Source organism: Watersipora subatra, chromosome 1, assembly GCF_963576615.1.
Source record: "Watersipora subatra chromosome 1, tzWatSuba1.1, whole genome shotgun sequence".
Lineage (NCBI taxonomy): Eukaryota > Metazoa > Bryozoa > Gymnolaemata > Cheilostomatida > Watersiporidae > Watersipora > Watersipora subatra.
This window is the reverse complement of record NC_088708.1, coordinates 699,329-711,133: the sequence shown is the minus strand read 5'-3', so window position 1 is coordinate 711,133 and position 11,805 is coordinate 699,329. Positions and strand designations below refer to the sequence as shown.

Here is an 11,805-nt window from a genome sequence, read left to right as displayed (position 1 = left end):
AGGTCACAGGTTCAAGATTAAGGTCAGAGATCGAAGCTTGAAAAACAAGGACTTTTAACGGATAGCAGGTCTCGTACCAGGCTGGCCAGTTTTAACATTTTGAATAACAACATGCTCATTCTCATTCCTTATCACCACTTGCCTCCTCTGCTCTTCTCCAATCACCACTTGCCTCCTCTGCTCTTCTTCAATCACCACTTGCCTCCTCTGCTCTTCTTCAATCACCAATTGCCTCCTCTGTTCTTCTCCAATCACCACTTGCCTCCTCTTCTCCAATCACCACTTGCCTCCTCTGCTCTTCTCCAATCACCACTTGCCTCCTCTGCTCTTCTCCAATCACCACTTGCCTCCTCTGCTCTTCTTCAATCACCAATTGCCTCCTCTGTTCTTCTCCAATCACCACTTGCCTCCTCTGCTCTTCTTCAATCACCACTTGCCTCCTCTGCTCTTCTTCAATCACCAATTGCCTCCTCTGTTCTTCTCCAATCACCACTTGCCTCCTCTTCTCCAATCACCACTTGCCTCCTCTGCTCTTCTCCAATCACCACTTGCCTCCTCTGCTCTTCTCCAATCACCACTTGCCTCCTCTGCTCTTCTTCAATCACCAATTGCCTCCTCTGTTCTTCTCCAATCACCACTTGCCTCCTCTGTTCTTCTCCAATCACCACTTGCCTCCTCTGTTCTTCTCCAATCATCACTTGCCTCCTCTGTTCTTTTCCAATCACCAATTGCCTCCTCTGTTCTTCTCCAATCACCAATTGCCTCCTCTGTTCTTCTCCAATCACCACTTGCCTCCTCTGTTCTTCTCCAATCACCACTTGCCTCCTCTGTTCTTCTCCAATCACCACTTGCCTCCTCTGTTCTTCTCCAATCATCACTTGCCTCCTCTGTTCTTTTCCAATCACCAATTGCCTCCTCTGCTCTTCTCCAATCACCACTTGCCTCCTCTGTTCTTTTCCAATCACCTCTTGCCTCCTCTACTCTTCTCCAATCACCAATTGCCTCCTCTGTTCTTCTCCAATCACCAATTGCCTCCTCTGTTCTTCTCCAATCACCAATTGCCTCCTCTGTTCTTCTCCAATCACCACATTGCCTCCTCTGCTCTTCTCCAATCATCACTTGCCTCCTCTGCTTTTCGCCAGTCACCACTTGCCTCCTCTGTTCTTTTCCAATCCCACATTGCCTCCTCTGCTCTTCTCCAATCACCACTTGCCTCCTCTGCTCTTCTCCAATCACCACTTGCCTCCTCTGTTTTTCTCCAATCCCCGCTTGCCTCCTCTTCTTTTCTTCAACAAATATTTTGAGTTTTTACACCAAATTGCTATTCAATTCTTCATTTAACCTCTCATCCTTGGTATCATCCTGTTCATCATCACACTCAAAGTAAACATATTCAGGCAGCTCAGAAGAGTCTCATGAATCGAAGCCTCTCTTCCGCTCACTTATTCTTCTATACAAGCGAAGATGAGGTCAAACTTTGTCCTTCTCAAGATGTAGACATAGTCATTCTGACATAGCGGGTTGTACTGCACAATAGCCAGTAGTGTTTTAATGTCTATCAGTTGCGCACATAACCTGCCTAATGGGTAGGAAATTTTTTGAGCAGCATATAACCAATGAAGACATCACTGAATTGAAATACTAATAGGTTCCTTTGAAAGAGTATCCTTCAATTAATCAGAATCTATTAACATCACAGATTGATTATAGAAAACCTGAATGGCATAAGTTTGCCTTACAATAGCTGTGGAAAGCATTGTTCTCACTAGCCTGTGTTCTTACTAGCCTGTGTTCTCATTAGCCAATGTTTTCACTAGCCTGTGTTCTCATTGGCCTGTGTTCTTGCTAGCCTGATCCCTCAAACTGACAGAACATCTCAAGTGGGTTTTAATAAATGGAACCCCTTCAACTGATTACTGCAGACAGGTCAATATTTTTGTAAGGTCATGGCAGGTTTATAAATGACCCTTACCTAATGCTGTTGGCTGGCTGTCACATGCAATGTTCTGTTTCATAATTAGTGTGCATAAGGCACTGCGGCAGATGCCACAAGTTTTGGGCATCTCAGAAATACAGTCTTATTAGTGTAAGCAGTTCCCTTTAGCCTCTGATCATCTCTGTGTTGACAGGGCAAAGGTAACACCACTTGTGGGCGGTTTACTTGCTGCCCGTAGGAAGTGAGATATGCATTTTGCTGCTGGTAAAAGACTCGTAGGCTGGCAGCGTATAGGAGTTATTATAGTTATTCTCATTCTCTTGAGAACAAGCCTGCTGTATTGTGGCCCTGGAAGTGACTCTGGCTAATTTTGGTAATACGCCGGGTGGGCTCACTGGTTTCTTCTATTGATGTATTGTTCTATCAATCTGACAAGTGGGTAATAAATTAGACTCTGCTGGTAGAGAGATACCAGGAATCAACTGGAGTGGGTCATCAGTCTCTGCTCTCTGGACTGCACTGTCAGTAGACTCCTTTATATTCTTTATAATCTAAAGCACCTATATCCGCTGTTCGGTTGTGCTCAAAATTACAATAGTGGTGCCATAGTGATAAAACATAACTGTGTGTGAAAACTGCTTGCGTGTAAAGCAGTATTTAGTGTGTATGATATGGGTACAGTAATCGATCTCATATATTCAGATTACACAGAGAGGTTGTGTAATCCTGGATTAAAAGAATTATGAGTATCTATGAAAATCTACAACAAAACTTTCTATATTTGGTCAGTTTTATGTATAATTTTTTAGAACTACTGTACGTGTAATTCTTCTATCAGGTGTTGTATAAAGTGTTTGTTGAAACATGATGAAGAGGAGAGTCTTGAGTCACAGGAAGAGGTGATCCGTGGACTGGCTAACCGCTGTACTAACCATTTTCTCATTCACTATGAAAACAAGAAAACAATATACAAACACCATCAATCCAGCCTGAATGATACACACTGAATAAGATGGCTAAAGGGAGAGATCATGAGCAAATGATATATATATATATGACATGTGGATATGATACCAATTCTTCGATACATAGCCAGAGCCCTATTGAGATGGAGCTGTTCTCATGAAAACGAGACAGCTTGAATATTTACTACGAAGAAAAGGTTAACAGGTTGGACATTAAGTTGAAGGAGCCCGTCGAGGAGAAGGGAGAAGTTTGGAGAGCGATGGAATCGAAGAAAGAAAGATAGTGAAAGGCGCGCCCCATGAGCGAGAGTTGGAGAGTCTGGAGAGAGATGATCAAGATGAACAGTTGTCAGCCAGAAAGAATATTTAACGATGGTACAAACATGTTTGTTTGCCATTACCGTTTACCATCTACAGGCAAATTACAGCACAAAGATTCGTCGAGAAGAATAAACTGTATAGATATGGTAAGATGTAGGCATTGCAGCTGGACACGCTTATATCAACACCTGTTGAAATATGCGATCAGTAGGGTAGCCAAGTGACTTGCTTAAATGCAGGAGTTGAGTTGTATTTCCAACTGTTATGTAGTTTATTTATTATATGCTGTTTTAGTTTACTTCTGTTTAATTAGGGTTTAACTTTAATAGAGATCATGGTAACAGACATAATAAATATTATAGGATCAAGCTCATTTAAAGGTCGACTTGCAACAAAATTCACATTACAGTTATTTGGTATCAAGAGATTCACGACGTCTTACTCTGTTGCTTTGTAGGTGCAAAATATGTAGAAATGTGATTACAAGTTTTTAAAAGCTCAAAAGCGAACAGTTAATCGTCGCCATCACGAAAATGCTGTAGGTTGGAATCAATATATTTCTATGACATACTCAAACAATTTGGTTATTGTTTTGACACATGATGTTATCACATGAATTGAAAGACCAATAAAAGGCTCAATATAAAACGCCTCATAGCACTAGTTTATGACAAACATTTCGGGTTTTACCGAGAAGCCTGTATCAAATATAGATGCTCGCTACTTTACAGTTTCGTTTCAGCTTGGTCTAATCCTCTAGTCGTAATCTGATCATGTGACCCATACTTCCTGCCTAACAGCGCGAACAATTTCTGCAGCATTTTTGGACTATCAAAGGTGACCACCAGGCTCGTCATGTTTATCAGAGGATGATATGCACTCCTTCAAGCTAAGGTTTAAAAATTAAACCAATTTTTACGGTGGATTTTGAGATATCAGTGCTCAAAATGACAGCATTGCAATGATGATGAAATAGATGCGTAAGGACAATAGACGGGGTTTTATTGAATGCGAGAAGTATATTTACAAAAATATTTCGACGAATGAGGCTGCATGAAAGTGTAAACAGACGCCATCTTGTTCAGTTACGTTTTATTTGAGCCATTCTGGAAAGGGATTCTAATCTACGGCGTTTACGTGACGGCGGCGGTTAACTGTTCATTTTTGAGCTTTTAAAAACTTGTAATCACATTTCCACATATTTTGCACCTATAATACAGCAGAGTAAGACACGGTGAATCTTCTGATACCAAATAACTGTAATGTGAATTTTGTTGCGAGTCAACCTTTAAGCATGTAGCATTGATGACAGCCAGTAAATTTAATTTTCTAATTTCTGGTATGCCTAACAAGTTACGGCTAGTGCATATATAGAACATATACACAAGTAGCTATACTCTTATATGTATTTTTCATACATACAATACTGACACCTGCGCCATCTAGCCTAGATGCGTCAGCACCACTCAGGTGTCTTGTAGGTTTTTCAAGGTTTAGCATAAGTGTATCAGCCACCTTTTCAGTGAGTGTAGAAACATCTGAACCTGTATCAAAAGTAAAGATAACTTCTCATTAACCTTTAAGGTTTTAACTATCTTCTCATCTAGTCATTTACCGCTAGATTCAGAAAACCAAACCCTCCTGCTGGGGTTCCTATATCGACTTCTACACCGTTCACTGCATCCTGCCTAAGACGCCATGTTGGATTCCTACTGGTCACTTACCAGTGAGAAGAAGTCAAGTGAGAGAACTGTGGCCTGGTCACCTTGTATACTTGTATATAGCCTTTATGTCATGCGATGTCCTAATCCTGGGTCTGGTGAGTCAGACGTAGCCTCGGAGCCTATAATATGCATAGACGCATATATAACATAAGCAAAGGGAATTCTGAGTGATATCTGTCATGCTACCGTATAGCAAATTCATGTACATATTCTCTGGTATCTGTTCTATAGGATATTTTTATAAAGAATATTTATAAGCTGTTTTGGTTATTACCCTAAAACAGCTTTAGAAACAAGATTATTGAAACTAGTAATGTTAAGCAGAAAGTTAATAGAAATATTCAACAGACTCTACTCTATGGTTCTAAAGGCAGGTTTTAAGTCTCATGAGATAGACAACTCCAAGAAGTTTCTCGAGTTGGACAGCATATGTACCCATCATAAAGGAGCAAATAATTATGCGCAGACGTCTGCTGATTAACCTAGCAAAGATATAAAAATCCATTTTTATTGAAGCAAGATTTTTTTGTGACTGACAACCTTTTAAGAACATATAGAATTAATTAAAATGTTTGAGTGTCTGAATAGTGACTAGAATAGAATGTGGATATGTGTTGTAGTGTAGTTTATTAGCTGTTCTTTTGTTTTCCATGCACATTTTTTGAAACAGGCATTTTGTGTTTATAACTGATAACACTTAACATATGCTCTAAATATATTGCTTGTAAATGTACGTAAGTTTTAATAGTACCCATTGCGATACATCGAATTGAAAAAGCTGGTTTTATGTAAGGCGTAATCGCAACATCTTATAATTTCAGCTACAATTGATGCTCGGCTAAAAACTGGCCCAGATGAATTTGTCTAAAGACTGGCTCTGCAAAAGCTAGGCTGAATATAGGAATAGTGCAGGTTGATCGAATTCTGGCCCGGGGCAGTTGGACTGAATACTGGCCGGGCTGGATTTGACCAAAAGTTGGCCTGGTAGGGTTAAACCAAAGACTGGCTGAGTCCTGTACTGGTCATGACTACTCAAAGCACACAGATAGCTCTCTAGTACAGTAAACATGGCAATTTAGGCCAAGGATTGTCTCTGGTTGCCCAAATGCCCAGTTTATTAAGCACTCTCACCCAGTGACAATAACTACTACCTCTCACAGAACACTTGTCTATCTAGCACTCTCACCCAGTGACAATAACTACTACCTCTCACAGAACACTTGTTCAACTAGCACTCTCACCCAGTGACAATAACTACTACCTCTCACAGAACACTTGTTCATCTAACACTCTCATCCAGTGACAATAACTACTACCTCTCACAGAACACTTGTTCATCTAGCACTCTCACCTAGTGACAATAACTACTACCTCTCACAGAACACTTGTCTATTTAGCACTCTCACCCAGTGACAATAACTACTACCTCTCACAGAACACTTGTTCATCTAGCACTCTCACCTAGTGACAATAACTACTACCTCTCACAGAACACTTGTCTATTTAGCACTCTCACCCAGTGACAATAACTACTACCTCTCACAGAACACTTGTTCATCTAACACTCTCATCCAGTGACAATAACTACTACCTCTCCCAGAACACTTGTTCATCTAGCACTCTCACCCAGTGACAATAACTACTACCTCCCACAAAACACTTGTTCATCTAGCACTCTCACCCAGTGACAATAACTACTACCTCTCACAGAACACTTGTTCATCTAGCACTCTCACCCAGTGACAATAACTACTACCTCTCACAGAACACTTGTTCATCTAGCACTCTCACCTAGTGACAATAACTACTACCTCTCACAGAACACTTGTCTATTTAGCACTCTCACCCAGTGACAATAACTACTACCTCTCACAGAACACTTGTTCATCTAGCACTCTCACCCAGTGACAATAACTACTACCTCCCACAAAACACTTGTTCATCTAGCACTCTCACCCAGTGACAATAACTACTACCTCTCACAGAACACTTGTTCATCTAGCACTCTCACCCAGTGACAATAACTACTACCTCTCACAGAACACTTGTTCACCTAGCACTCTCACCCAGTGACAATAACTACTACCTCTCACAGAACACTTGTTCACCTAGCACTCTCACCCAGTGACAATAACTACTACCTCCCACAAAACACTTGTTCATCTAGCACTCTCACCCAGTGACAATAACTACTACCTCTCACAGAACACTTGTTCATCTAGCACTCTCACCCAGTGACAATAACTACTACCTCTCACAGAACACTTGTCTATTTAGCACTCTCACCCAGTGACAATAACTACTACCTTTCACAGAACACTTGTTCATCTAACACTCTCATCCAGTGACAATAACTACTACCTCTCCCAGAACACTTGTTCATCTAGCACTCTCACCCAGTGACAATAACTACTACCTCCCACAAAACACTTGTTCATCTAGCACTCTCACCCAGTGACAATAACTACTACCTCTCACAGAACACTTGTTCATCTAGCACTCTCACCCAGTGACAATAACTACTACCTCCCACAAAACACTTGTTCATCTAGCACTCTCACCCAGTGACAATAACTACTACCTCTCACAGAACACTTGTTCATCTAGCACTCTCACCCAGTGACAATAACTACTACCTCTCACAGAACACTTGTTCACCTAGCACTCTCACCCAGTGACAATAACTACTACCTCTCACAGAACACTTGTTCACCTAGCACTCTTACCCAGTGACAATAATTACTACCTCTCACAGAACACTTGTTCATCTAGCACTCTCACCCAGTGACAATAACTACTACCTCTCACAGAACACTTGTTCATCTAGCACTCTCACCCAGTGACAATAACTACTACCTTTCACAGAACACTTGTCTATTTAGGTTAGAACATTTGAGTGGATGCAGGTAGAGTTCGCAGTCTTATACCACAAATATACGAACGGACACCCAAACCTCCTAGTAGTCTCCTGAAACCTCGAGTGACTGAAGCTCTGAGGATCTTACCTGTAGCTTATAATGAAAGCAAAGTAGATATAGCTAGTGTTCAATTCTAGTTAGTCTGCCATTTATATCAATATTGTTGCTTTGTTTCAATTGAATCCCTAAGTTTAAAATCACAGCGAGAGCAGACTGACCAAAATATGCAGCATAAAGGCCTTATATCCCTTTGAGGCCATGAGTCCCCTGAAGAGGACATTCTTTTATTAGTGATACAATTGAGCCTAGCAATTTGTAGGTATTAAGGTCTAATGACCTTGTCAGGGGACAATGTGTTTATTGTCTTCTCATGTTGGTACTTGCTTCACTCTCGTTTGTGAGAGGTAGAAAACATTCAAGATGGCTGCCTCCACTTCAAAGTGTGAAACTTCAAACCTTCCAGGTAAATCTATCTGTATAGTTGTTCAAACAGTGCATCTATAATTTTAAACTACATATTCTTGTTGTTAACATGCATTTCAAAATGTTGAACTAGTTTAAAGTTTATTTACTAGTATTAGAAGTTATTTTGCTCAAGCTTAAATCCGATGTCCTCTGCGGGGGACACTGGAGCTTAATGCTTACAAACAATTTTTAGCATACATTTTAGAAATGTAAAGTTGAAGTATTTATCAGTCACAGTTTATTTTGCTGACTTGTCAACAATGCTCATGTGTGCATTTGTCCAAGTTTTTATGACAATAAAACTAATTTTTGTAGGAAATTCATCAAAAAAGCGGTATTTGTCACTAAATGGGGATGGTGATAATAATCTATTAGCCCAACTGGATGAGTCTGATCTTGAATACTTGTCAAGCGAAGATGAGTACAACCCAGAACAAGATGTAGCTTCTCAAAACACCAGTGATGAAGATTATGATGCTGACACAGATGATGATGTTGCCGAACCACAACCTCCTACCAAAAAAAAGGATGCGAGCAAAAAGAGAAGCTATAATTTCAAGAAAAGTGACACGTTTTCCAGTAGGTTCTCCCAACATCCTGCGCTCTCTGACCCACCAGTGCTTGATAAGACGTCACTGGAATCATTCAAAGCATACCTGAATGATGACACATTCAAAACAATAGCTGATCTGACCAACCAGTATCATGCCCAGAACCATGGCAAAAGTCTTTGTACAACGATGTCAGAGATTAAGAAGTTCTTTGGGATGAGCCTCATAATGGGTTGCATCAACATGAAGAGACTGCGAATGTATTGGTCTAAGAAGACGAGGGTACCAATTATAGCAAATTCAATGTCTCGAACACGGTTTTTTAAAATCAGAAATAATCTTAAAGTAGTTGACAACTTCTCGGTAAATGAGCACGAGAAAAAAGCAGATAGACTTTGGAAAGTCCGTCCCTTCGTTGAACAGATAAGAACTGCTTGCACACAGGTAGCTAGGGGAGACAAAGTGATTATTGATGAGCAGATGATATCTTTCACCGGAAGATGTCCAGCTAGGCAATACGTGCCGCAAAAGCCGTCCCCAACAGGCCTCAAAAACTTTGTGCTAGCAATTCCTAGTGGCATGGTACTAGACTTCGACATATATCAGGGTGAAAATACATTTAAAGATTACAAGCTTGACGATGGTTCGGGTGGGCAAGGAGTAGGAGCGGTCCTGCGGCTCACTAAAGATGTGGTGCAAGGAAGTCATGTATTCTGTGACAGATTCTTTACTACCATACCTTTGATAGATCACTTGGCCAAAAAGGACATATCCCTAACAGGGACTATTAGCCTCAAGAATGTTCCAGTAACGTTCTCAGCAGATAAAGTCATGAAGAAGAAAGATAGAGGAGCCATGGAGCAATTTGTCTCTGCAAACCAGAAAGACGAGCAGATCAGCATCATAAAGTGGTTTGACAACAAGAGCATTCTTATTGCTTCTTCTTTACATAGCTTAGAACCAAGAGATGAGTGCCGGAGATGGTGCAAAAAGACTAAGTCATTTCTTACTGTGCCTCGACCAGCTGCCATTCGAGAATACAATAAATCAATGGGAGGAGTAGACTTATGTGATCAGATGATTTCATACCATCGGTTTACGGCACGATCAAAGCGGTGGCCGATCCGAGTTATTATGCATCTTACAGATGTAGCTGAGAACAACTGTTGGCTAGAATACAGAAGGAACAACACAGGTTCCAAAATAATGCAGCTGTATGACTACCGTTTTTTGCTAGGAGAGCAACTTATTGATGATGCTTGGGATTCCAGCAGCTCTAGTGATGATCCTGATGACACTCCACGTCAATACCGTCAAGTCGTACCTCTCCCAACACAAAAAAGTCAAGAAAAAGGTGCAAAACATTTACCTATGGCAATGAGATTAAAAAACAGTGCGCGTTGCCGAAGAGAAGGTTGCAAATTCAAAACAAGTGTGAAATGTGTGCACTGTGATGTTTTCCTCTGCACGGTGCCGGACAGAAACTGTTTTCTAGACTTTCATAATTAAATGGCACTTGGACTTTGCAGGAGTTTCACTCCTAGTCTTATAAGCTGTGTGCATGCTTTATAGTAGAGTGCCAGTACTATTGTACAAAATACAATTGTCATAATTACTTGCTCAACCTATTTTATTATCAAGTACACGTCAAAATTTTGCAGATACCCAAGTCCAGCGTCCCCTGGGAGGGACGTTTTATAATGTTTCAAATAAAATAAATAAAACAAAATTGACAAAATATTTGTTCTAAGTGCTACTTAGACACTGCATACACCAAGTTTCATCATTGCAGCACAATTAAGTTGTCCTCGGGCCTCAAAGGGATATACAGAAATAATTAAACAACACACAAGTAATTGGTGAACGATAATATAGGTCAAGCCTACAGGTTATGATTGGGCATTGCATAGAATGTGAAGGGTAAAGAAGAATTCATAAATCACCCAATCGAATGTTACACTAATTAAACGATTGTCAGCCATTTTGCTAACTTTCAAGTTCTCTAATACAACCGCCCATTACCTATAAACATGATGTGTCTTGTCTGAACTGTGTTGTATGGTGCTGTACTGTGTGAGTACCGTGGTGCTGTACTGCGTCAGTACCGTGGTGCTGCACTGCGTCAGTACCGTGGTGCTGCACTGCGTTAGTACCGCGGCGCTGTACTGCGTGAGTACCGCGGCGCTGTACTGCGTCAGTACCGCGGCGCTGTACTGCGTCAGTACCGCGGCGCTGTACTGCGTCAGTACCGCGGCGCTGTACTGCGTCAGTAGCGCGGCGCTGCACTGCGTCAGTACTGTGGTGCTGTACTGTGTGAGTATCGTGGTGCTGTACTGTGTGAGTACCGTGGTGCTGTACTGTGTAAGTACCGTGGTGCTGTACTGTGTGAGTACCGTGGTGCTGTACTGTGTGAGTACTGTGGTGCTGTACAGTGTGAGTATCGTGGTGCTGTACTGTGTGAGTACCGTGGTGCTGTACTGTGTAAGTACCGTGGTGCTGTACTGTGTAAGTACCGTGGTGCTGTACAGTGTGAGTACCGTGATGCTGTACTGTGTGAGTAACGTGGTGCTGTACTGTGTGAGTACCGTGGTGCTGTGACCATGGTGCTGTATTGTGTGAGTACCGTGGTGATGTACTGTGTGAGTACCGTGGTGCTGTACTGTATGAGTACCGTGGTGCTGTGTGAGTACCGTGGTGCTGTGCTGTGTCAGTACCCTGGTGCTGTACTGTGTGAGTACTGTGGTGCTGTACTGTGTTAGTATCATGTCAGTACTGGTATAGCACAAACACTGCTGAAATTATTATGTTGCTTTAGTTTGTAAGTTGCTCTCACAGATCTGTAAGTATGAATGAAATAATTTATTTACGGAAACATCTCAGTCATCTCTCGATTTAAAAATCGTCGCCTTCGGATAAAGATAATGT

At 41.3% G+C, this 11,805-nt stretch overlaps 3 protein-coding genes across 3 annotated transcripts; 1 reads left to right on the top strand and 2 right to left on the bottom strand.

Moving 5' to 3' along the window:
• Window positions 1–217: 217 nt before the first annotated feature.
• On the bottom strand, window positions 218–5,701 carry LOC137385626 (involucrin-like). The gene is made up of 4 exons (XM_068072126.1): window positions 5,698–5,701; window positions 4,650–4,766; window positions 606–1,286; window positions 218–450 (listed from the first exon to the last, which is right to left on the bottom strand). Exons 1-4 carry the CDS (start codon window positions 5,699–5,701, stop codon window positions 218–220), a joined length of 1,035 nt encoding a protein of 344 aa, XP_067928227.1.
• A 2,583-nt stretch (window positions 5,702–8,284) lies between these two features.
• LOC137385623 (piggyBac transposable element-derived protein 3-like) lies at window positions 8,285–10,389 on the top strand. The gene is made up of 2 exons (XM_068072123.1): window positions 8,285–8,327; window positions 8,645–10,389. Exons 1-2 carry the CDS (start codon window positions 8,285–8,287, stop codon window positions 10,387–10,389), a joined length of 1,788 nt encoding a protein of 595 aa, XP_067928224.1.
• Window positions 10,390–10,898: 509 nt separating this feature from the next.
• Window positions 10,899–11,645, bottom strand: LOC137385620 (dynein heavy chain-like). The gene has a single exon (XM_068072119.1). The coding sequence runs from the start codon at window positions 11,643–11,645 to the stop codon at window positions 10,899–10,901; it is 747 nt and encodes a 248-aa protein (XP_067928220.1).
• Window positions 11,646–11,805: the final 160 nt, after the last annotated feature.

Bases quoted from the DNA above. Each gene is read 5' to 3' on its own strand.
- LOC137385626 (XM_068072126.1), bottom strand. The intron at 1,287-4,649 runs GTATTGTATGTA...TATTTGTTGAAG, and splicing joins GCTAGATGGCGCAGGTGTCA to AAAAGAAGAGGAGGCAAGCG. The intron at 451-605 runs GTGATTGAAGAA...TGGTGATTGAAG, and splicing joins AAGAACAGAGGAGGCAATTG to AAGAGCAGAGGAGGCAAGTG.
- LOC137385623 (XM_068072123.1), top strand. From the start codon at position 8,285: ATGGCTGCCTCCACTTCAAAGTGTGAAACTTCAAACCTTCCAG. The intron at 8,328-8,644 runs GTAAATCTATCT...TAATTTTTGTAG, and splicing joins TGAAACTTCAAACCTTCCAG to GAAATTCATCAAAAAAGCGG.
- LOC137385620 (XM_068072119.1), bottom strand. From the start codon at position 11,645: ATGATACTAACACAGTACAGCACCACAGTACTCACACAGTACAGCACC.